A 27,125-nucleotide genomic window follows, 5' to 3' on the forward strand; every position below is an offset into this window, starting at 1 on the left:
CTTGTGTTTCTTTTCATGGTAATATAACCATATTGCATACTTTGGTAATGATACTTTTTTCATTAACTTTGATTTCTGAAAATAGAAATACATGTAGCAGCTACTGCTTTATTCAAAGAACCATTATTACAAAACTAGTAAAAGTCTGGCACTAAGTGGAGAAGTAACATAAAATTGCTCGTCTAGTGCACAATTCTGGATTTTTCAGTATGTTATAACTACTAAGTCAACTGCTACGTCTTTGGAGCAAGTTCCTCCTCGTGATGTTCTTGGTTATCGGACATTCATGATAACTATGTCTCAAGTACGTGGTGTTGGAGAAACATCTACTAATTTTTTTATTGATAAGCCATTGTGTGTTAAAACTAGGAAGTCCTGTAAGCTTTTACATCATGATAATATTTGTATTTTTATTTGTGGTAGAGGTATTGACGTGAAATGTAAAATTGTTGGTGATATGACCTTGTATAATAGTATGTAATGAAGATTTTCTTATTAAATAAATATTATTATATCAGAACAGCAAATTGTCCTTATTGGGTCAGCAAGGAGACATTGAATCACAGTTGCTTGTAGATGCCACTAGTAAAAGTATGTGACATACTCCGAGATGAAGAGTGTTAAATCAGTTGCTAATTAAGACTATATTTGAGAGCAGAATAGAGTTGCTTGGTTGCTGTGATATTTGGTTGGCTGTTGAAATTTAGTCTTTTATCCATAGGAACACTTAAATAAAGATAAGACCCCTGTTCATTTATATATCATGCTAATTAACTAACTGTAAATCTCATACACAATATATACTGGTCATCAAAATGCCATTTGTAGTTTAGTATAATTTTTGATGAAATTGCTATTTTTAGAAAAAGAAGTGCATTTTCTGTGTTTATGTTATAGGAAGAGAGTTTGTTTGGTTTTACATGTATTTTATTTTTCAGGCCGTGCATCTTCCAGCCCTGCAATGGATGTCTTCATCACACTTCTCTCACTTGGTGTGTCAGGGTACAAAAACCTTGTTACACAGAGGAAAGAAATGTATAACTACCTCAAAGAAGAGCTCACCAAAGTAGCATTGAAACATGGTGAACGCCTGCTTGATACGAAAAATAATCCAATATCTATAGGTAATACTGTCTCAAATATGATGCAGCCTGTTCTTAAACTAAAAAATACAAGGAGAGACAGAGTGACTGGCCAGTACCTACTTTAGGAGACCTAATTCCATCACTGCTGATGGACAGATTTAAAATTACACTGCACTATTCTAGCTTTTGCAACTACTAGTGCCTTTCTCATGTCCCACTTGTTGTGAGGATGATGGGAGACATAATCAAAAGTGGAGAGTTGCAACTTGTATATTTAAATGAAATGTGACAGAACAGTCACAGTTTGTGATAGGCATATGAAGGAGCTAGCAAGTAAGATTTATGACTTTCTAAGGCTGTTCAGAGATGATTGTTAGGTACAAGAGGCACATGTTAGAAAATGGTTATGAAGTGTAGTGAGATCATTAACGATAAAGTACATGGGAAAAAGACTGGCACGTGTCCTAACAAAAATAATAAATAAATGTATTGTACTTTAATAAACAGAAAGACCCAATATACTGGTATGGTACCATATTATATTGTAACATAATTATTATGGGATAAAACCGACATTTCAGACATGGTTACAGAAGTCCCATAAAGTGAGTGACCCACTGGTAGCACAAATAACAGATTTCTAGACAGTGACTGGAGAAACAGAATATAGAGTTTGTATATTATGTTTTTGCATTCACTGCTTTCTACCTGTCACAGTTTTTATGGGTGTTCATATCCAGCAGCGATACTTTGTTCTTGGCAATATCAGAAACTTAAAAGCATTTTTCTGCAAAATAAAGCGCCTGTTTCATTAACTCTCCATTACACGTGTCTGCTAAACATTTCCATGAAAAATGTCCATCTTGTAGCTGATCATCATGGTAAGTCCTCGGCCATTTTACATCCACTGCTGAATAAAGGCTTCCTCAAGATTTTAATGTGCATTTATACAGTCTTTGGAAATATGAATGCACGCTGTTACTGCATGTTCTCCAATGGCATCTATCCATCTTCCATTTGGTCATATTTTTGGTCTTTCTTGACATGTGGTAGTCAAGCCTGATAGTGCTTAACTTCAGTGATATGGTGGAAACTTTTGTTACCATTGTGGCAAGACCATTGGCTGGGTGGCTGTTTGGATCAGTCGGACACTGTTGGCAAGTGGAGTTCACTTAGTCCTTGTGAAACAAATTGAGGTGCTACTTGACTGAGAAGTCTCATGAACTGACAACAGCCGGGAGTGCGGTGTGCTGACCAAATGCCTCTCTGTATCCGCATCCGCTGATGCCTACGGGTTAAGGGTGACATGGCAATCAGTCAGTACCTTTGGGCCTTCAAAGCCTGTTCGGATGGAGTTTAGTTCTTGTCTTGTGGAATCCAGCACAAAACTGTCTTGGTCCATCTATCATCAATTTATTTGGCCCACATCTGTTCCATTTTTATTACAGTCATAATTGTCTTCTACTACTGTTTGTTCACTGACCATTTCTTTATTTTACTGTCTCCAGCAGTTTCTAACACCCATCTCGTCGCCCTGCTCTGTGAATAATCGTTAAGTTTTTAATGGATTTGGCATTGTAAGTTCATGTCTCACTGCTGCAAGTATTATGTAACGTAGGTAACCAGATGCTTTGCACAGGCCTTTAACTTGCTTCCCTGTGTGTTTATTCCTTAATGGTATTAGCTGCTGATTAAATCAGTTTCAGGTGAACTGTGTTATGCTCAGTCACAATTTAGGTCTCAAAAAATTGTGTAGTCTTTTCTCCATCTAGAGTGTTCAGAGTGGAGTTACATACACTAATGAAAGGTATTCAGCAAACTCCCATGTAACAAAAGCCTTGATTCATTCAATGGGATCTTTGGAACATGATTAATGAATGGCTGTACATTGTATGTTAAGAAGAGCTGGCTATTTGTTCTAGTTTGGTGACCTCTATAATGTCAGTTTGTCAGATTTATTATGAACTTCTGTCACTAGATGATGATAATGAATTTAGGTTATTGATATTTTGTCTAACAAAACTATATACATAAGAAAAACACAGGTAAGTCTTTTTTTGTAATTAATTCATTTTATAGCAGTCATGAACACAAATAAAATGTGAGTTGAATTGTGAATTTCAGTATCAGAAATTTCTTTGTATGGAAAGGAAGTCAAACATATTGAAGGAAGCGAGAGAACCCTGGATTAGTAGTGAAAATAATAAGGATTCAAGGATTACTCCGATTAGTAGTGAAAACAGTAAGGATTCAACAGCAGCACTATTTTGACCTTATTGAGACTATGCTTGTTAAATCTGCTGAGTGAACTTAGTTTCTACATTGTAGTAAGGCAAAGATCAACCTTGATTATAGTTATAACCATTCGATTGTCACAAAAATCCTTTGATGAACACATTGCTTTGCTGCCAGTCCTTAAATGTATCACTTATTAATATGGCTGTACCTTAAGACTTTATTCTGCTGATGTACTCCACATAGATATTAAATTCCTGTTAGAGATGGTAGTTCATATTGTGATTTACATTCTTTATAATACAGGTCACAAGATAAACAGTGAGCTGCGTGTTGGTATCTTAAGGGTGGTGACATGCATGTTCCATAGTAGACATGTTCATGGATATGTACACACACTTATTCATAGTTATGTGCACATAAAATGTTTTTTTCTGTTACAGGTATGACACTGACTTCTCTGGTTGGTACTGATACCAAAACCATAACAATGCTTGGGTCTATGCTTTTCCTCCGTTGTGTATCTGGTACAAGAGTTATTACAGGAACTGATATAAAGGAGGTAGCAGGTCACAAGTTTGAAGGTAAAAAAATTGATAAACATACCATCAGACCCCTCACAATACACTGAGATGAAAAAAGTCATGGGGGTATCTCCTAATATCATGTCGGACCTACTTTCGCCCTGCATAGTTCAGCAACTCAATGTGGCATGGACTAAACAAGTTGTTGGAAGTCGGCTGCAGATTTTGAGACATGCTGCCTCTTTAGCTGTCCACAATTGCAGAAGTGTTGCTGGTGTCAGATTTAGTGCACAAACTGACCTCTCCATTATGTCCCATAAATGGTCAATGCAATTATCCAAAACGTTCTTCAAACCAATCATGAACAATTGTTGCCCAGTCTCACGGCACTTTGTCGTTCATAAAAATTCCATTGTTGTTTGGGAACATGAAGTTCATGAGTGACTGCAAATGGTCTCCAAGTAGCTGAACACAACCACTTCCAGTCAGTGGTTGGTTCAGTTGGACTAGAGGACCCAGTCCATTCCATGTAAACACAGCCCACACCAATATGGAACCACGACCGTATTGTGTAGTGCTTTGTTGACAATTTGGTCTGTGCCACACTAAAACCGTACCATCAGCTCTTCCCACCTGAAACTGGGACTCATCTAAGGTCCAACTGATATAGTCAGGAGCCCAAGAGAGATGCTGCCGGTGGTGCAGTGCTGTTAGCAAAGGCACTCGAATCGGTCATCTGCTGCCATTGCCCATTACACCAAATTTCACCGCAGTATCCCAACAGAGAATGCATTTCATGTCCCACATAGATTTCTATGGTTATTTCATTCATTGTTGCTTGTCTATTAACACTGACAACTCTATGCAAACACCACTCCCCTTAGTCATTAAGTGAATGCCATCGGCCACTGCATTGTCCAATGATAAGAGTTCATGCCTGGTAATTTGTATTCTTGGTATGCTCTTTACACTGTGGATTTTGGAATTTTGAATTCCCAAACCATTTTCAAAATGGAATGTCCCAAGCGTCCAGCTTCGAGTATCATGCCCCATTCTGTGGCCATAGTCATGTCAGAAATCTTTTCACTTGAATCACCTGAGTACAAATAACAGTTCTGCCTGTGCACTGGCCTTTTGTACCATGTATATGCAGTGCTACCTCCATCTTTGTATGTGCGTATCATTATCCAATGGCTTTCATCACCTCAGTGTAAGTGGACAGTATTTCACCTTTATTATTTTATGTAGTATTGTGCACCATGATATTGGTAGAAACTTCTACAATTTTTTAATTGGATAGTACTTGATGCTTTTGTTTAACTCCATTTACTACTTGACAAAGCGAACTGTAGACTTGGTTGTGGTGGCAACTAACTTGGTCACTTTACTGGTTACAACCACATTACAGTGCAAAACGGGTTGCATTGTTACTCTGCAGGCAAGTATGGGAAATGATTGCAAGAAATGCTTTTGTGGGTGACAGTGATGGCTTGCCATTGACACCATTGAATTTATGAGCAATAAGGAGGGAGAAGAAGGTGTAGTGTAGAAGGAAAAGATGTCGGAACATATGTGGATTGTGTTAAAGTGTTACAAACTGGCTGGATGGATACAATCTTGAGTGGAGTGGGAGTCAAGTATCGACCCAACAGAAAAAGAACATAATGCACACAGAAATTTCCCATAGGTGATACGATTAAATGTGTAATGGGGCAGAAATTTGTACAAAATGAACTATACAAGGAACAACCAGTTTTGCGAAACTTTCACAGTTTTTGTCCCACAGGACTGGACTTCAAGCTAAGTGGGGCATTGACATAAAGGCTTGTTATGTATGGTAGCATTCGACCTATAAGAATACTTCAGTGAATACTATTACTACTGCCTCTCCCAGTTTATTGAGCATAAACACAATGGTGCTGCCACCCGCATCATGTCTTCAGCTTCTTTTGTTGGGAAATACAATACCGTCTAACCATTTTTGAATTGTTTTCATTAAAAATAAATTGTTTTGGAATGCTATTATAGGAATAGGACAGACAGTCAGTCACACAGAAAATATCCCCCCAGGAGGCTCGCCACTCTTTGGCGGGTTTGTGCTTGGCTACCAGCCGGCCCCAGCCTATGCAGCACTTTTTCTCTTCCGTGCTGTCTGTGTCTCCTCTTGCTATTCTTTTTCCCCTTCCTTGAGGAAACGTATGGGGTGTTAATGGGAATGTTCTGCATTCTGTTGCTGACCTACGAACAGTCTCATCTTTCTTTTTGGCTCCATTTTCCTCACTTTGTTTCCCTTCTCCTCTCGTTTCTCCGCTTCGGCATTCGAGGATTCTCTTTTATCTTCTTTCTCACTGTGCGCTCCCGAAGACCAGCCTACACATCTGACGCGTAAAAAGTGACTGGGTAACACGTAATTCCCAGCCCCAGGTCGACAGGTAGGGTTCGCACCTGCCCTCTGGTACAGGCTGTTCCAAACTGCCAATTGGGCCCTCTGTCAGGTGTTCGGGACGTGTGACCTGAGGGGTGAACAATCACCTAAGGCGGGTGCGCCCCCTTGTGAAGGGGGCCCCCAATTGGAAGGAGCGCGCCATCGGAGATGCTGGCAATCATGGGCGATTTCCTCACGATGAGTCAATCATCCTCTCCATCGACGTTGATGAAACGTAAACGTAATGAGGCTACTGATTCGAAGACTCTTCCCGCTGCACCGCGTTTTCTTGTGGTATCATGTACTGAAAACGGTCAGTCCTTCGCCACGGTCAATCCGTTTATTATTCAGAAAGGTGTTGATGCCATCGCTGGCCCTGTGAAATCCTGCACTCTTTTACGGAATGGCACTTTGCTTTTGGATACGGCTTCTGAGTTTCAAGCACAACTACTTGCTGCCTCGCTTCTCCATGGCTATTCTGTTCATGTCAAGGCACATAGAACTATGAATTCTTCACGTGGTGTAATTTACACAAGGCTGCTTGAAATACTCTCTTATGTCTCTGATCAGGGTGTCATTGCCATTCATTATGTAATGTAAAAGGTTGATTCCTCCTTGGTGCCCACCTGCACTCTTTTCCTCACCTTTGATAGGGTAGTGCTGCCGTCCAAGGTTAAAGCAGGCTATGAAATCATCACAGTCTGGCCATGCATTCCGAATCCGATGCGCTGCTACCAGTATCATCGGTTCAGTCACACTAGAACATCTTGTCGACATCCAGCCAAATGTGTAACCTGTGGCAGGGATGTGCCCCGAGAGCGATTGTCTGCCTCCTTCTCCCCGCTGTATCAACTGCAATGGTGGCCGTGCCACCTGCTTCCTGGATTGTCCCATGTATCTAGATGGGCAGGCCATTCATGAGATTCGGGTAAAGGAAAAAGTGCCTTATCCAGTAGCTTGCAAGTTACTGGCTGGTCACAAACCCTGCGTTCTCCCATCTGGCTCCTATAGTTCAGTTCTTGTTACCCCTTGCTCCATGAAGGACATGGCCACACAGACATGCAACCTCAAATTCAGCCCTGAGGTTGTTAAGTCAGCCAGTGTCAAAGCAGCATTGCCGTCCTCCCATCCCGCTGTGCAACAGACTGTCAAACTCTCGCCTAAAGGGGTGAAGCTACCCACTACACAACCGGCAGGCAGGAAAGGACAGAAAGAGTACTCTCGAAGACTCCCTCCAGCCAAACAACATCCAAGTCTTCCTCTAACCAGAAGGGCTTGAAGAAGTCCGCTAAAGACAAACGGTCTTCCCTTCACCAACTCGAAGGTGCTGCTCGACAGTGTTGCCATGTGGTCTCTTAGCCTGGCCAGCCTCTGTCTTGCCGGTGCGCACCACCAACCGTTTTTCAGTGTTGGGCTCCACAGACAGACTGCACAAGCCTGCCGATGCTTCTGTGGACCCCATGGAGCAGGCTTCTCCTCCTCCTGTGCCCTTTAGTAGCGACTCTCCACTGGCTGTCCCTCGGCGGCTACTGAGTTGACATCCCTATGTCTCTTCCTCCTCATGACTGTCCTCCAATGGAACGTCGACGGCCTTCAGTCCCGCAAAGAGGATTTATGGCTGCTTCTAGAATCACAGAATCCCCTTGTGCTCTGCCTTCGGGACACGAAATTGCGTCCTCAAGACCGCTTTGGGCTTTCACATTACTTACTGATTCATTTTAACCTTCCCCCTGGGGTCAGCATCCCATCTTGTGGGGGTGTCGTGCTGCTCATACGGGATGACCTTCATAGTCAACCCATCTCCCTTACGACCCATCTTCAAGCTGTTGCTGTTCGCCTTTTCCTTCCACAACTGACTTTCTCCCTCTGTACCATTTATGTACCTCCGTCCTTCGATTTCACCAGGGCAGACTTCCTTCAGCTTATTGGGCAGTTACCTCCCCCATTTTTGCTACTTGGTGACTTTAACATGCATCATCCCCTTTAGGGTTCTCCCAGGACCTGCCAGAGAGGTGCCCTCTTGACTGACCTTAACCAACTCAACCTCTTCTGCCTTAACACTGGAACACCCACTTTCCTTTCTGCCTCCTCGCTCACCTATTCCCATTTGGACCTATCCTTTTGCACTGCCTAGCTTGCCCATCGTCTTGAGTGGTCCGTTCTTTCTTACGCCTACTCGAGTGACCATTTCCCATGCGCTCTACGTCTGCTGACTCCTACTCCATCCACATGCATGTCCAGATGGCAGCTTACTAAGGCTGACTGGCAGCTTTACTCCTCTCTGGCGACCTTCACAGTACAGGATTTCCTCAGTTGTGATGACCAGGTGGACTATCTCACCAACGTTATCCTCACTGCAACAGAACATTCCATTCCTCACACTTAGTCTTTACCAGGTTGTGTCCTGGTCCCTTGGTGGACTGAGGCATGCTGCAACACAAATCGTGCATGGAGACTTGCTCTCTTCGTTTTTAACCGCCTCCCTGCGCTGGAAAACTGCATTCATTATAAACAGTTGCGTGCAAAGTCTCGTCGAGTTCTTCGGGATAGCAAAAGAGCTAGTTGGATCTCATTCACTTGTTCTTTTAACAATTCCACACCTTCCTCTGTCGTATAAGCCAACCTCCGACGGCTCTCTGGAACCAAGATCCATTCCCCCATTTCTGGCCTGACAGTAGGTGCCGATGTCATCATGGATCCTGTTGCTATCTCCAACACCTTGGGCCTCAGTTTTGCGGAAGTTTTGAGCTCTTCCTAATACCACCCTGCCTCCATCCATGGGAAAGGAGTGGAGTAGGCTCTTGTGATACCCGTCTCTTCTCCGAATCGTGAGTGCTACAATGCTGCCTTCACTAGGAGGAAGCTAGATCATGCTCTCAGTTCATCCCAATCCTCCACCCCAGGGCCAGATGCTATTCACATTCGGATGTTGCAGCACCTCTCTCTTGTGGGCAAACACTTTCTACTTAATAAATACAACTGCATCTAGTCTCAGGGCTCATTTCCTGGATGCTGGCATGAAGCCACCGCCATACCCATACCTAAACCCGGTAAGGGCAAAATCTTCCTTCTAGCTACCACCCCATCTCTCTCACCAGCTGCATCTGCAAGGTGATGGAACATATGATTCATGCCCGGCTGGTATGGTGGCTTGAGTCTCACCATTTACTCACAAATGCATAGTGTGGATTTCGAGCGTGGTGTTCTGCAGTTGACTGTCTCGTTACTTTGTCCATCCATGTCATGAATGGTTTTCTGCGTAAATCCCGGGCTGTAGCCATGTTTATCGATTTGGAGAAGGCCTAAGACACCTGCTGGAGAACTGGTATCCTCCGTACTCTTTACATGTGGGACTTCCATGGGTGCCTGCCCTATTTTCTTCGGGCATTTTTACAAGATCGAGTTTTAAAGGTGTGTGTGTGTGTGTGTGTGTGTGTGTGTGTGTGTGTGTGTGTGTTCTGCCTTGTCGGACACCTTTATTCAGGAAAATGGTGTGCCCCAAGGTTCTGTCCTGTGCGTCATCCTCTTTGCTATCACCATTAACCCTATAATGGCCTGTCTCCCTTTTTGTCGATGATTTTACCATCTATTGCACTTCTCCATGGACCTGTCTCACTGAGCTGCGTCTTCAGCGATGTCTTGATCGCCTTCACTCCTGGAGCATTGCCAATGGCTTTCACTTTTCCGCTGACAAAACCGTTTGTATGAATTTCTGGCGGCACAAATAGTTTCTTCCACCATCACTACATCTTGGGCCAGTTGCTCTTCCGTTCATTGACACTATGAAATTCCTCGGGCTCATGCTCAATAGGAAACTCTCTTGGCCCTCGCATGTCTCTTACCTGGCAGCCCACTGTTCACAGTCCCTCAATGTCCTACGTGTCCTCAATGGTACTTCTTGGGGTGCCGATCGAACCACCCTCCTCCGTTTGTACCAGTCCCTTTTCCGTTAGAAACTAGAGTACGGGTGCTTTGTTTATGCATCTGCATATCCATCTCTTTTATGCTGTCTCAACACTATCCATCATCATGGCATCCATTTGGCCACGGGACTGATGACCTCAGTTGTTACGACCCATAGTGCTCAGAGCCATTTGAACTGTACTGCAGCGGGTCCAGGAAAATCGTCACTTGCTTACTCTTGGTGGAGCCAGTGTCATGTTTCTATGGGTCCGTGGTCATGTCGGTCTGCAGTTAACGAGGCTGCTGACACTGCTGCCAAGGATGCAGTCCTTATACCTCAGCCCGCGAGTACCTCTGTTCCCTCCAGTGATCTGCATTGTTGTCTGTCAGGAGGTGGCATCCCTTTGGCATTGTCAATGGTTCTCCCTTCACGGGAATAAGTTCCAGCTTATTAAGCATCTCCCGGCGCCTTGGATGACCTCCTCTCGACCCTCCTGCCAGGAGGAGATTATTTTAGCTCATCTGCATATTGGGCACTGCCTTTTTAGCCATCATCATTTGCTTAGTGCCGCTGCCCCACCATTTTGTATGCATTGCGCCCAGATTTTAACTGTCCGCCACTTCCTGCTGGAATGCCCTCTTTTTTTTTTTACAGCTTGGGTTTGCCACCTGATTTGTCAGGCGTTTTAGTGAATGATGCGCGGGCTGTCGACCGCGTTTTACTTTTTATCTGCCGAAGCAATATGGTGAAGGCCATTTAATGTTTGGTTTTGGACCTCCATGGTGTTTTTTTAGCTCTTTTTCCATGTGCCTTTTTTAGCTGTTTCCTATTTTGTCCATTGGGACTGACATATAGTCATTTTTCATAATGCGGGGTCACAGTCGTAATATATTTCTTTAAAGTCAGTACCGCCATTAGACTGTTGTTTATTTACAGTGTTACATTTACACTTATATAATCATGATTTCGGCTTCAAAGTGCCATTATCAAGTGTTTTCTAAAAGCATATTAGACAATAACAGTGAAATACATAACAAATGATTAAACCATATAAGATTCCATATTTATAATGCTTACTTACAAGTGTTATACAGTGCCTAAGATGGCATACTGTCGTATTTAAAATACACTATTAGACACATTGTCTAAGAGTCGATATTTCTGGGAGAGCCTACTGCTTTGTTTCATCACTGAGTATACCATCTTGACTGAATGACAGTTGATTAAGTGTCAAATTGTCTTGGTCAAAGAAATTCCTGTTACAAGCAGGTGACTTTTTCTTTTAATCTTTGGACTCAGTGTCAGGTAGGATAGGAAAGGTTAGGAGCAATTTATTTTCTTTGGTAGTTGTTACATCTTCGCAGTATCTGTTTATATTAGTGTACAATGATGTTGCCTGCTCATAAACATAAACAGTAACAGACCTCTGGATAATATTCGCTGCATCCATAAATATAACAGTCCAGCTAATCATTGTCGTTGTTAAAAGTACATTTTAGTAGGTAAATATACAGCTTTGTATGTGAAATTAACACGTGGCCAATAAGTTGTGTAATTTTGCCTCAATTCAGAATTAATACAATACAGTGCAATTACTTATTCTATTCACACATTAATTAACCAGTGAGGTTTGAGGCAATATTTATGAGATGCCTTAGATGTGCTGTTCGTGCAGTACTAACTGTTTACAAGATTCTGTGGCACAATGTTGTAGTAATTGTAAAATTTTTCTTTGAGGCAGTTGGTCATTATCAGTTGCAGCTTCGCCTGTATAAGGATGTGACAAAGTAATCTGGATGGTTTGGAGAGCATAGATGTGTAGAGGAAGAGGGCGGGGGGCTGTAAGGCTATTACAGGAAGCATGTGCAGCTAGAGCTCACAGCCATAGAAATGAACTACAGACCTTACGCCGACCAAAATGGGAAGCTTGTCCTCAATAGATCATTGTGTTTACACTCAAACATATAGTTCATACCCAGTCCAGTTGTTCATTAAGCACCCATTGGCACTTTAAATTTATTGATCTGTGACCTGTGATGATTTATTTCCCCACGCATCATTGTGACACACTTTTGAACTGTTATGAAGTATCCTTGTTCATTAATTTGTTTTCCAAACACATTTCAACTGATTCTTTAAAGAGGAAATGCTAAAAGGCCAAGTTGGCTAAGAGGATCGTGGTTTCTTCGTACTTCATTTCACGTCCTTTATTACACCCTAACTGATAATGTCAGATATTTCTGTCCTATCTAATCTAGTGTGACATTGATGTTCATTGCATCTTATCTTTAAAGGCTTGTGGAAGGCAGAGGACAAAAGCACTTCAGTCAGCAGTTAATGAAACCTATTTGTTTATCAAGATACAGTGATGATTCCATTATGATGTCACATGGAGACACAATGCTAGATTTATTCATAGAATATAGAAAATCCCTCCATCCTATAATTAGTTTCACAGTGGAAATGAATGAGAATGGGGAAGTACCTTCTTGTGGATGTTGCGTTTTATGATAAAATCACTTCCTGTAATAGTGTTGAAAGATGATCTCACATCTCTCCATCAGCTACATGAAGTCACAGTTGATTGTTTAAATTATTCTTTTATTAATGTACTTTTTAGATAAAAATTTAAACATATATCAAGACCACTATTCCATTCCACAGCGTTAAGATTTAATGTACAAATGATTAATGGTACATGAAACTAATTAACTAACTATAATTCATTTTGTGACTGTGGTTTAATTGAAGATTTTGTTATCTTTTGAATGACATTGTGTACAGACAAGTACACCCTCTGATCAAATTATCCAGGCACCTATTGGTGGACATTAATAGAGGGTGTGTCCACCTTTTGCTGTTAGTACTGCTTGAACTCAGCTGGAGACACTTTCAGTGAGGTATCTGAACGTCTGTGGAGGAATGGCAGCCTGTTCTTCCTTAAGAGCCGAAACCAGAGAAGGTAGTGATGATGGATGCTGGGGTCTGGACTCAAGTCATCGTTTTAACTCATCCCAAAGTGTTCCATCAGGTTCAAGTTGGGGCTCTGAGCAGGCCAGCACATTCCAGGAGTGTTGTTGTCCACAAATCATTGCCCCACAGATGCTGCCTTATGACAGGGTGCATTGTCATGCTGATACAGTCAGTCTGTCTCCAAATTGTTCCTCTAATGTACGCAGTAAACAACGGTGTAAAATGTGTTTATATCTTTCCTCTTTTATCATTTTGTTAAGTGCAATAGGTGAACGATACCCCACCCATTAAAAACACACCCACACTGTAACACCACCTCCTCCATACTTAACTGTTGACACTACACATGATAGCAGGTAAAGTTCTCCTGGCATTTACTAAACTCAAACCTTTTCATCAGTGATGACCCCATAGTTTGATACCTTTAACTGTATCAATCCAAACCTGTCCAGAATCTTCGATCAGTTTGTCACAGCATTTAGCATGATTCATCACTCCAAATCAGTCATTTCTAGTCATCCGCTGTCAAGTGACATTGCTCTTTGCACCACCTCAAGTGTCACTTATCATTCACTACAGAAATGTGTGACTTAACAAGCAGCCGCTAAACCATTTTATCCCATTCTTTTTAACTGCCTACACACAGACAGTGATTCCGTCCAGTGATTTCATGTGTTTTTTACTATCCTCCAGAATACTCGAAAGTGCCCGTCTGTGGTACCTGAGGTCTGCCTGGTCTTTGTTTAGCTCTGGATTTTCTATAGTTTTCCCATTGCACAATCACATCACCAACAGTTGACGTGGGCAACTTTAGAAGGATTGCAATATCTCTGATGGATTTGTTACCCAGGTGACAACCAACCCATTCTGCTTTTACTGCTTTCTCTACTGACAACACAATGTTCCCCACCTCCATTTATACTGCTGGGCACACTTCTTGTAGCATCTGGTTGTCAGTTCTGCATTCTGTAGGCATGTCTGGATGCACCTGATTGGACAGTGTAGATGTTGATCCTATAAATAAAGTCAAGAGGATAAGGATGATGTGATGATGATGATGATACGCTGAGTCAGGCTTGACATGCAATGTCATTAAGGCTCTTAGAACATAACCAGCTGTGCCACCACGACTATGGGTGTTCAAAAAATCTCTTCACTGAGCCATATAATTGTTAGCCACGTGTGCCGTATGATTATTCGCCTGCCTGGATTTATTCCCTTCAAGGGGACTCTCCCATCATTCCACTGTTTCGTTTATCTCAGCCAGCAGTAGTATCGTTGGTGTGTGTCATTACGTGTTGACGTGAACATTTAAGTTTAGTTCCTTTGTTCGTTTGTTTAGTTTTTGTCACTGTTAAAATGCTAACCATTGAAGAATGTGTGTTTTTAGTCGAACAAGTGTTCAAAGCTGGCAGTAAATACACAGTTTCAGTTCATCAAACATTTAATTAAGTTTTCCCAGAGACAACACTCCCACATTGGGATACTATTCAAGATTTGATTAACAAATTTCGAAGTACGGGTGCAGTGACAGGTGCACCGGGAAGTGTTCATCCTAGTGTTTTGTCTGATGATAAACTACTCGATATTTCTGATAAAATGTCCATGAGTCTGAACAAGTCAGTAAGAAAACTCACCCAGTAAATCGATGTTAGTGTCAGAACGGCCCACATAGCTGTAAGGAAAAAATTAGAACTTCTCCCTTACAGAGTGACAGTTGTGCAAGAACTGAAAAATACTGATCTTGGCAAGAGACTGCATTATTGTTAATGGTTCAAAAATTTCGTTCAACAAAATGGAAGGGATATTCTTAATGAAACGTTTTTACTCATGAGGCATGGTTTCATTTATCCAGGTTCATGAACTTGCAAAATTCTTGTATGTGGAGTACTGCAAATCCATTGTGTAGTCATGAGGAACCACTTCACTCTGTGAAAATAGGAGTTTGGAATGTAATTTCTAGACGTCAGATTTTGGGTCCCATATTTTTCAACGAAACAATCAACATCACAATGATACTGCAGTGATATTTTGTACCCATACATAGGAGAACTTGTGTTAAGTGAAATACTGAACGGTTATTTTCAACAAGATGGTGCAACTGCACATACAGCTCACGTTTCAGTTTCACTGCTTGCTGATGTTTTTAGTGATGGCATAATTTCACAGGGACTTTCGGCTCCACGGTCGCCTGACCTAACCCCACCTGACTTTTCCTTCTGGGCTGCAGCGAAAGCAACTGTGTATAAAAACCGTCCAAAATCCATCGATGAATTGAAAACTGCAATATCCACTTTCACTGCTTCTGTTACAGAAGAAATGTTACAGCTTGTGTTTTGAAACATGATTAGACGAACTGAAGTGTGTATTCAACAACAGGGGGACACTTTCGACTTTTAATGTAAAAATTTGTAAGTAAAAATGAATATTCAATAAGTTAATAACTTATATTTCACTGAGTTTCATTTCAGTATATTCACTGTGGCATACAGCATGCGCGGCTAACAATCATACGGCACTGCGGAAAGACTTTTTGAACACCCTGCATATGGCATCTTTGTGTTACACAAAGCAAGCATTCCTCTAACGTCCATAATTAGTAATATTAATGCACCTGCATACCAGCTAGCTAAATACCTTAAACCATTCTCAGCGAGAATATGGGGAAATCCAAACATCACATTTGCAACTCCGTTCACTTTGCACACCACCTCAGTGAATTGGGGCACTGGAAAATGGATGTCATGGTCAGTTTTGATGTAATGGGAGTTCAATTTTGTGAATCCTTGAAACTGATCATGTAAAAGTTTGACAATTGTTTCACTGAACTTTTTAAGCATATTCTGACTTTAGCTTATTTCATGTTTGATAAAAGGGTAGTTTTTCACTTGTTGTGACAAACCTATACGCGGAACACTTTGGAGGTAAGGCATTAGAATTTGCCAAATTCAAACCACTGTTACTATTTGCATGTTTATGGTGTGGCTACAGGGAACGAGAAAAGTTACATGTTCATGGAACATTTAAACTCGATCAGTTGTAATATAAAATTCACAGTGGAACTTGAAAAAGAGGGCCAGCTTACTTTTCTCAACATGTTAATTAAGACAAGACTGGGCAGATTCTTGAGTCATAGTTAATATAGGAAACCCACACACACTGACCTCTGTCTCTGTGCCTTGAGCCACGCCCATCTGTCACAAAGAAATTCATTGCTAAAGACTCTTGTCTAAAGAGCTTGAACACTGAAAGACAAGGAGAGCTTCACCGAAGAATTAAAACACCTACAATTAGTGCTCCTTAGGTATCTGTAACCAGATTGTCGAATTGAGTGGGTGTTGCAGTCAAAATCAAGAAAGCCTGAGAAAGAGATTGAGACTTAGACACAGAAAAAGAAGCCAAGAATAACTTAGACAAGTTATTCTTAAGTTGACCCAGTATTTGGAAAAGTCAGTAGACTCGTGTGGAAAGTAGACATCCTGTGTATTTCACTCCTGCAAGCAAATATAGAAAGTCTCCTTTGAAGTGTTAGTTGTTCTAGGTCTCAAAAAGCTGGACTTGTACAGCAGTCCATGCAAATATTGCTTGTCTTACATGATGCAGATTATTAGAACAGTCAAGGAGAGATACAAGGAACATCAGTGACATGCCTGACTAAAAGAGCCAAATGTATCAGCTGTCACTGAGCACTTCCTCTACTATGATCTTGAAATGAAATATGATGAGACTAGTATTGCAGTGCATACACTAAGTTTCTGGGGGAGAGTAATTAAGGAGCCTATTGAAATAAAGATGTCAGAAAACATAATAAACAGGACAGAAATTTCAGTTTAATAAAGACGTGGGACGCAACACTCATTTTATTAAGATCTTGATGGCCATCATCTGTCGGAGCAGGGAAATGCTTAGTGAATGTTTAATGCAATATTAGTGCAGGCTCTGAAAAACAAGTGTGTGTCAAAGGGTGTAGTGGGTGTTGGGAATCAGACTTAAAATCAACTATAATTAGTGGCACGAGACCAAGAATAGTTCTGTGCCTGGTTGGAGTCCGGGTAGTGAGAACACACAATGGCACAACTCACAGCACCTGAGGAAGACAACTGAGTCGATCATTGAAGTATTGTGCATAAAATGGAAACAACAGCTTGACGGAACACTCAGAAGTACATTATTGTTGAAGAAATTTCTTGAAGGAAAATGAACCAGTTGTGTTTTACCTGAATGGGTGTGTATTTTGTTACTACATAGTTTCCTAATCCATTGGCTCATCATTAGATGCCAATAAAGACTGGACGTGTGTCATACCAGAGACGGATGTACACATTGCTGATTACTAACAAAATTAAAAACTGTTTTGATGGCAGGAAAAAATTACATAATTGTGTCACAGCTTTAAGTTTGTCATGAGCAGATGATTCACCACTGGTTTCACACTTTTGATGCAAATATGTGGCAAATTGATATCTCAAAACTAGTCAGTGAGAAAATAAACTACCAAATGTGCTAAAATATATCTTAGTGAAACTTCTTACACACTCAGTTTCAACATCACATTTGACTTACAGTGTGAGTTGAAACAGTTAAAAATAGCACAAGAGAATAATGGTTCTCACATGTACAGAAGAAATTTAAAACAATGTATCCAACATCTTCCAGTTTTTACCTGTGTTCAAAATTACTGAGTGGAAAATGTTAAGTATTAGTTTAGTGTTTATACAAGGTGCAGATTTAGTCATTAATTAAAGTAAAGGTACATACAGTTCCGCATTCTGGCCCTAGATGACCAATCAGGCCAGACTAACGGCCATGTTGTCCTCTGCTAGTGGTGTCATCGGTTACAATATGGAGGGGCTTGTGGTTAACACACCGCTCTCCTGGACGTTGTCTGGTTCCGTGACCTTTGAACTAGTCCAGCCATTGTCTGGTTTCCTGACCTTGGAACCGCTACTAATCAGTCAGATAGCACTTCAGTTGACCTCAAGAGGCTGAATGTGCTCCTACCAGTCCTCTCACCAAGGAAAAATCCTTGACAGTACCATAAATCGAACACAGGTCCTCCACATGGCAGTGAGCCAGACCAACTGCTCAGCTATGAAGGTGGACTAGTAATTAATTGCTTCTTATATTCTGTTAGTGTGTACCTTGATTTGTTTCACATTCCTGAAATGTTTCCTTCTTGATAATATCTGTGGAACATTATGAATAAATGAATGAAGTATGTGAAATAAGTGACAGAATAGTTACTTTAAAATACTGTACTTTTCAATGTGTGTTGTCATATCACAGAATCCCTTGTGCACTCTACAATCTATTCTCCAATCAGTGCCAGTTGTAAATTTTGGTTTACTGTTATTTGTTGCAGGCTGGGGTGCACATAACAGTAGTTACCCTGTGCCATATCTGACAGCTGCAGCAGCACTCGGTATGCGCAAAACAGATGTAGATCTGTTTGTACATCGCCTAGACAAGGTCCTAGGAAAACTGAAGGGACGTAGTGCTCCGCCAACCCCAACCTCTGCAGAAGAGCTGGCAGCCATGCGTCGTGTGATGCGTGGCGGATCGAGTGCACTTAATGGAGAAGCGAGTGGTGGCAGTGAAATGCAGAGCCAGAGCAGCAACAGCACGTCGCTCGCCAGCAGCAAGGACTCTTTGCGCAAGTGATGGTTGGTGTCCGTCGATGCCCGCTGTGACTGTCACCGCGGTGCATCCGACGATAGTGATAATGCCTCCAATGGGAGCCTGCCTTAATGGTATAAGCTCCTTGCTACCGTCTTAAGAAATTTTAATTCCAGCCATGAAGTCTCCATGGGTGTATCAGTTATTCCATATTTGCTTGGGGTGAAGACTTGCTGTTACATCTCTCTGATCTGAAATTTTAGGTACTTTATGTTTCTACAAAATGATTTACCCATTTTGTACAAAAGGACAACTATTTTTATGTTTGCCCTATCCAAAAGTGGCATGTGACAAGAGTATCTGCAATGTAATCATTACAATGCCCTGACATTTTGCTACGTGTAAAATATATTGCAGTGACATTATTTGCATTTGTTACAAATTTGACATGGTAGTGGCATCATAGTAGAAGAGTACCTAAGCCTTCCAGTAATATTTTTAAACTAGTGTGTTTTACAAATTGTCAAAGGATGTGGCTGGCATTCATTAAGCTGAAGAGAAAATACATTAATCACCTTTACACAAAAGCAATGTTTTCCAGAGATCTTGGGGAGCAACAAGAATAATTGAAATAAGTGTTGATATTGTATGTCAGTATGGGTCTCATAATAGAGTTTACTTAGTGGTGTCACTATACAGACACAAGTATAAAGCCAGTAATAGACACAGAGCTTAAATGCAAATGACAAGAAATGTACAGTACTGTGTTACATGCTTGAAGATAGTTTTAAAGATATAAATATTTATGCTGCCTGGTTTTTGTTCTGCAGTTTGTTGAATTGTCCATAAAAATAGTTTTTGATACTTGTGTAGTATACATGCATGTACAAAAGTTAATGTTAACCATGTTTCCCAGGTAAAAACTTTGGATGTTACTGATCTGTTTTGTTAGTAAATTATTAAATGTAATAGTTGGGTAAAATCTGATTTGTATCAGCATAGCCACAGCTTTTAATGTATATGTATTATTTTTCCAGCCAAATTAAGGTTTACTGTGAAGATCTGATAGGCACAAATGTATTGTGGATGTTATGATCTTTTATTGGTGTTGAACTGTGAGGATGTGGTATGTCCTTGCAGGACCATCATGCCTGTTAGTTAATGTGAATGTTATAATAGGCTGTATGTCATCAAAGTCTTCCATCTCTTTGACTTAGTGAGGGGTTTATATTTAATCCATTTGTTAAAAATAATTCATAGTTTATGTGGTGCCTTGAAAGACTTTTAGATTATCATTTAACTTTTGATTGGCTGTAGCAAAACAGTAATAATTTGGTTTCATTTCATTTTGATAATTCTTCCTGGAAATTGTGGTCTGGCAGGTTTTGCAAAGCCAGCATTTGATGTGAATGGTGGGTTTCTTACATTGTACATGAGTTAACATTCACAGCTGACAGACGCTTCATTGCAGAACACAGGATGGGAAAAAATGAGACAAGGTTTTGTTGAGAAGTGAGAATTCTTTTAGCTGAATCTTTCTTGCAGATTATTTCTAACTGCCAGAAAATTTATTTTCTCTGTCTCTTGAAAGTTATATTTAACGTTGTTGAATATCTATTCTTTAGAATTTGTTGGTCAGGAAACAAGAGACCAGTTACACTTCACAGTGTTATTGGGTACATGGTAAATAATATCTTTGAAAATAATAAGAGCATTGAGAATCAGTAACAGTCAGGATGCACTTCTGTTTTCAGGGACTTATTTTTTTAATCATCTGCTATGAACTCAATGGAAGATGAAACTGTTGCTTTAGAAATTATGGTACCTTTTGCTATTGTGATAGTGAGAAGAAAATAACTAATTGCTATGTACCTGGTATGTATTTTAAAATTTCAGTGTAACAATGTTTGACAAATGGTTTATGGTTTTGATTTAATTTCCTTGACCATTTGTATGGTGTTTGTTTTGTTGTATGAGATGCTAAAATTACTGTTACTGTAGGAATGAGAATATTACATCGAAGTAATTGAAAGTGATGGGTTGAGGCTCAGAAAATTTGTAATATATAGCAATACTTATTTCAATTCTGATTAAGCTGGTTGATGCATTTTTGATGTTGGCAACCAAGAAAATTGGTTATAAGATGCTGTTAAAAACATATAATATGATAAGGGAGAGATATGTACAGAATAACATTTTGTTAAATGTAAATTTGTTAAGTATGTGATAATGTATAACCTGTTTATTGAGACTCCATTACACCAAATTAGTGGAGGTCGTTTTTTAGTTTTTTTGTGAGTGATTTGTATGCCAGTACTAGGCTACATGGAATGGTGATACATTAACTAAAGTTAATGTCTGAATAAATATTTACAGAATGGCATGATTAGTACAAACACATTTTATATCATGCATGTAAGGAAACATGCAGAGGACATTTAAAAGAAAACAAATGTTTCGCTGTTGGAAACTGGAATAGTGCAGTGCATGAGTGTTAAGAATACATTTTGATGCACTGTAAAAGCTTTTGTTAATGTTCCTAATTTTATTTGTGATAGGTTTTATGGAATTAAAAGTAGAGTCACCTTGTTTTACTTTAGTAACCATTTTACAGGATTCCAAGATTCAGATATTTTCTTGTACAGAGCTACAATCTGAAGTAAATAGTAATATTTTCCAGACAATTATTTAATCGTTGAAATGTTCTTATGAAACCGTAATATTTAAATCTGTCAAAATTATCTGCCGAATTTGTGATTGATTTTTGTAACCTAGATTGTCATTTATTTATAAAGGCTGTTAGTCTTAGCTACATTTGAAGGGAAAATGGGTGTTCTAGCATTAAACTATCTGCCAAAGAAGATTATGAAAGTAAAAGAAGCTACAGAAGTGAGTTTTAAGTGTTGCAGTCATACTCCTGTTGATCAACATCGATAGGCTCAGGAGAACACTTCTTTTGCTGTGTATAGCCTAATCTCTCATAAGAAATAATGTGTGCTTGCAAAGCATTTTCTTACCTGTTATTACATAAACAAATAAACATTGTCATGTAGTGTTACAGTATTCCGTTGAAATGGGGAACTTCTGTATAACATGTGCCTGTAGTCTGTATGCATACACCCAACAGGTGCATGAAAAACAATAGCTAAAAATTTTTGTTCAGTGGGAAACTTTTGTTTAAAAGTATTGCCATTGTTTTTACAATGAAAGCCGCTTTGGCTGGAAAAGAGAAGAAAATTTAAATACTCTGTGATTAGTATAAATGTTCTACAGTCTTGCATCATCATCTGTTCGTCAGCAGTTATCAAAGCATTACTTTAATTTTGCCCTGTAACTTGAAGTTTGGCATGTGGTCTGATTTTATTTGTTTTATTTTATAGTAATTTTGGTGAAATGTTAATCTTCTCTGTGCCCCATTTATAAGTTTTTCGCAGCGTACCATTGTTTCTTTCTCATACTACAAAGCTCTGTGAGAGGCAGGTATGCATGCTTCAGATGTCTTTTATGTTATTCATTTATGTCTTTAAAAAGATTCCTGTTCTGAAAATGTTTTCTGAGAATGGTTTAAGGACTGGAGGACATCAGTTTGAGCTAAAGTGTAATTTTAATTCTGTATTTAGTGGTATAAGTCTGGAATTAAACTCTTTATTTATTGTGGCGCAAGACATGCATACTGGCATGAAAACAAAGCATGTCACTGATTTGTGTGAAAGGAGAAACATGTTTTAATGATGTCTCAGGTGCAGCTTGGTAAATCGAACTAGGGTTAACACCGAAGTGCCAATTTCAACATTTGTTGTAGGAGAAATAACTGAAAAATGCTGTAAGCTGGTGTTAATTTTTTTATCAGAATTTGTCTTCCATTCCTTGTAGACCACTAATAAGTGACAGAAACCAAAGGAAATAGTTCACATTGAAAAACAGGTGTGCTCCGTACACTGACAAAGGAAGACTTAAAAGTTGGTTGTTGTATCCATGTTATATTTTGTCACTTGTCAGTCTGCCAAAACACTTTGTATAATTTACCTTTGTTCCTTTTTATATTTTTTAACTGTGTTGGTTTTATAAAGGCATTAATGTAGAAATTTGATTTTTGCATAATTTTCTAGTAAAAGAATAAACCTCAACAGTTTATAAAACTTGCGTCTTTTTTTCCAGATATTGTTTCCTTGTATTTTGACTGAGCCTTTTTCTTTCTTCAACAACAACAACAACAACAATAATAATAATAATAATGTATTTTAAATATTGACTGATTTCATCATAACAAATTACCTTTTCAGAAATGCTCTACATTACCTATTTCCCATGAGCAATTCCATATTTCTTTCTGTGAGATAACTTTATTTGGTTTGTTCTGTTTCAATTTTTAGACACTATTGGTTGCTTTGTGCTAGTATGTCATGTAGTCTGTTTGAGAGGTTTCAGGATTATTTTCTTCTCTGTGTTGTAATATGACCATTATTAATTTGCTATGTTTGTAATATATTTTGATGTGTGATGTTAGAAGTTACGTTACCGGTGTACATCTTGTTCTGAGGTCACTTAATAGGCTTCCATCTAAATTTTTATTGATGTCACAGTTTATGAATTTGTTGCCTTATCTGTTCATTGGTTCTCTTAACAATATTTTATTTAATGATAGTGAATCTAATTGTGGTAGTTTATTGGGTCAATAATAAAATGAATATTTGTATTCTTGAAGTTATTACATCAGTTTCAGAAGGAAATGTTGTTGAAAAATGCTTTGCAAACATACAACATTGATGTTAGTTGCCTCTGTTGTCATGCAACTAACAGTAATATATTACCAAAAAAAGTATGTATTAAGGATAAATGGTAGTGTTAATTCAGTGTCTTCTGTTAATTGCCATCAGATGAAAGATTTTTTATTAATTTGTGGTAGCAGTTTGTGTGTGTGTGTGTGTGTGTGTGAGAGAGAGAGAGAGAGAGAGGGGGGGGGTGATGGAGGGGGAGTTGATATCTATGGATATTAGGTGTATATGCGTATCTTATAGTCTGAAAATTTAGAGAAACTGACAGTGTGCTTCATAAAGTAGTTGAAATTATTTTTAGAATTTTTATTGGACAGATAGAGAAAAGAAAGGTGTGTGTGTGTGTGTGTGTGTGTGTGTGTGTGTGTGTGTGTGTGTGTGTGTGTATTAGAGAGAGAGAGAGAGGGGGGGGGGGATTTCTTTTTAAGGGAATGGAGAGTGATGATGAATAAGTACTGAGCTACAGCATGTTGGGATAACATTGTTTCACAAACTTCTTGCTTTTGTGCAGTGTCTGTTGTAATCTATAAGTGTGTAATACATGAGAAATGCTCTCCATCCTTGTTCTTCACTTTTTGCTGTAGCTAGGTGTGCTATGGAGGAAGTTAATATGGGGCCCATTCTCGTTGTTGCAAGGGTGTATTTTTTACCCCCCTGTGGTGGTATATGGCGAAACTTCAACGACAAGATAAGGGAAGACTGTTGCAATGAGTTCATTTGACATATCGTCTCTCAGTGTTTCCCAGCCAGAAGCCAGTTACAGTTGTAGCACAGCAAGGCATAAGTAATGAAATGATTATTGATGATGTACAATGTGTAGCATTGCATAGAAGTGCTGTAAGTTTATGGACATTGTGTTTCCCGTTATAATATGAAATGGCATAATGATATGTAAAATTTGTCATTATTTATTGTTTATGTAAAGCTAAACTGGCATTCTTTTAAAAAGATAAGACACTGTTTACACCATATTTTAAGAGTATTTTAATTTTCCTTAGTGGTGAGAATTAAAAGTGGGAAGGGGTAGCTGAAACTGTTAATGTTTATAACTGTTACTGTACAAATGTTCTAGGCTGCTCAAAATCATAGTGGCTTTCACTGTTAAGCAGGAAGGTATAGTGTGTCTATGTTATGGTTATTCCATAAATTTAATAAATGGAAGCTGCCAACTTATGCTAAAATATTTTTAGGACCAGCAGCTTCACATGTGTGGATATTTGGATGTTATGCAGGTAGTTACAGCCAAGGCTTAATGTTGCAAATAAACTTCATGGACTTATTACTTCTGAGCAAATGTGCTAAGACATTATCATCATTTTTTGTGATACCCTAAGTTAATTTTTATTGTCAGGTGCTATGCAAGCACTAACACATGCATTCCTGTGATAGTGATTTTAGTCTTCTTTTCAGTTACAATTTCAAATTTAGAAAATCTAAAATTTAGTTGAGGATTTGTAACTTAATGATATGCTGTTAGATTGCTAATGTAAAAGGCACCATTTTAGCTATCATGGTATCAGATATTAGCTGTATTGTAGTTAGAAGATTTTATTGAGCTTAAAATACAGTTTCACATACTGTAAGATTTTTCTAGGTTTTGGAAGGAAGTAATGATCACACATCTAACACATTTATTGTTTGGTATCTCTTGCATATATTACAATTTCTTCAAAATGTGCAGTAGTCACTGATAGTTTTCTTAAAAGCTTTCAGTGTATTACTTTCTTCCTGTTGGTATCCAACAAAAAGAAAGTCCTAAGTTAGACATACTTAATGCCAGTTATGACAATTCAGCGACTAGATGCATAATGGATGAATGAATGATGCTATTATAACATTCTGTTATCCATACTGACAGATTACACTAGTCTAAAATTTGAATTACTGACAAATCATGATATGTGTCATGAGGTCCCAATATATTTTGTGGCTAGTAGATTTGGCTGGTGTACTGAAGCTAATATATGCCAGTGCATACCAAGAAATATATTACAGGTAATGAAGCATAGCTGAATCTTTTAAGTTTCGTGTAAAGGAACTTAAAGGCTTATGAGAAGCAACGGAACAGTTAAATTAAAAATTTTGCGATATCATTTGTGACATGCATTGACACTGCCCATGAAATTTTTGGTATGTCAACACTTTTATTTAAAATTATAAAACAAGTTCCATAAGGCATAATGTGTGTTTTTCAGCTGTCCTAAATCTTTAATAAGTGTTTAAATGCTTTTGAAACTATTTATGAGATAAAAAGACTCACTAGTATTACATATTTATTGTACTAAATAAACAGTGCCAGCCATTGCGGGTAATTTTAAAGTCAACGGACTATCCTTAAATGATTCCACAAATTGTGAATATATGATTAGCAATAATTTTAATGCTCTTATTTATATATTTTTGTGTAGTCATCACCAAGAACTTTTGTGATTTCATGATGTCACAAAAATGTTTTATTTTTATTAAATACAAAAGTATTTATTTGACCCTGATGATTACCTGACTTTTATATTTTTTTAAGTGAATATCAGTTGTATCACATAGAAAATGGACAGAATTTAGAAGAGCACATGGTACATTCATTTAATACTACCCCACTGTCTGTTAAGTGTTATCACTCCCACACTTTTCTCATAATACCACCATATATGTTCACCACAAGACAGGAAACAGCTTTTATTGAGAAGTACAGGTTTCTTCCCAAAAATTACAAGCTGCAGAAGTGTACAGTATTATACCGCGTGAACATTAATAAAACCGACAAACTGTGATGACTGCAAAGTCCACCACCTCCCAGCACATTCGTCCATCTGAAAAGACCCTTGACCACACAAATGAACAAAAAAGGATTTGAAATGTTGTTTGATGTGATTAGTGTCTGTTAGTGCACTTGTTTTGGTATAGCCTTGCTGCTCTTAACCGTTTCCATCTGCTTGGCACACACAAACACCATGTTGGCTTGTTCCCCTACATGAATACCAGACCATTCTGCTGCTTACAGTACACTGCATCAGTAAGACAGCCTACAACTCATGAGGAACACTGTGGCAGCGATGCATTTCTGGACACATCTTCATAGGACCTTTTTCTTCTATTTCCAGTCAGAACCCCATCCTGCAGTTTGTTGGTTTTATTAATGTGGTGAATATTTCTTATCATGACAGGGGCACATTGCCAATATCAATGGATTTTGTATTCGTTACATCAGTGAATGGATTTCTTAACATCAGTCAAGTGTCACTTTGATGTGAGGAACTGATTTATGTGAATTTTATAAGCAATGGATGGAAACTGAAGAACCTGAATCAGTTAAAAGAAGCCAATCTCACTTATGAGTTCACCTTCTGGAACAGCTGTGGACAGTGGTTACTGGGATGCAGGAAAGAAACCCTTGATTTATAATTTTGCAAAAGGTAAAACAATAATTTTTAGATACCGAGCAAGTCTTGTGGACCAATTCTATCAAAAATGTATGTGATGAGATGACTGTAGTACAAGGACTGTAGGGAGGAGGAAGGGGGGGGGGGGTACAAATTGATGAAACATACACCTTGGTCATCAAATTCAGCACCCGATTTTGGCATCTAC

General features: G+C 39.1%; 1 protein-coding gene across 1 annotated transcript in view; it reads left to right on the plus strand.

Moving 5' to 3' along the window:
• LOC126251555 (O-phosphoseryl-tRNA(Sec) selenium transferase) overlaps window positions 1-26,029 on the plus strand; it is a 71,346-nt gene extending 45,317 nt beyond the window's left edge. Inside the window, exons 8-10 of the mRNA XM_049952072.1 lie at window positions 939-1,124; window positions 3,764-3,904; window positions 18,509-26,029. Of these exons, the coding sequence (XP_049808029.1) occupies window positions 939-1,124; window positions 3,764-3,904; window positions 18,509-18,807 (626 nt within the window). The 3' untranslated portion in view covers window positions 18,808-26,029. The remainder of the gene's footprint in view (window positions 1-938; window positions 1,125-3,763; window positions 3,905-18,508) is intronic.
• The last annotated feature ends 1,096 nt before the right edge of the window (window positions 26,030-27,125 follow it).

This window comes from Schistocerca nitens, chromosome 4, assembly GCF_023898315.1.
Source record: "Schistocerca nitens isolate TAMUIC-IGC-003100 chromosome 4, iqSchNite1.1, whole genome shotgun sequence".
Taxonomy (NCBI): Eukaryota; Metazoa; Arthropoda; class Insecta; order Orthoptera; family Acrididae; genus Schistocerca; species Schistocerca nitens.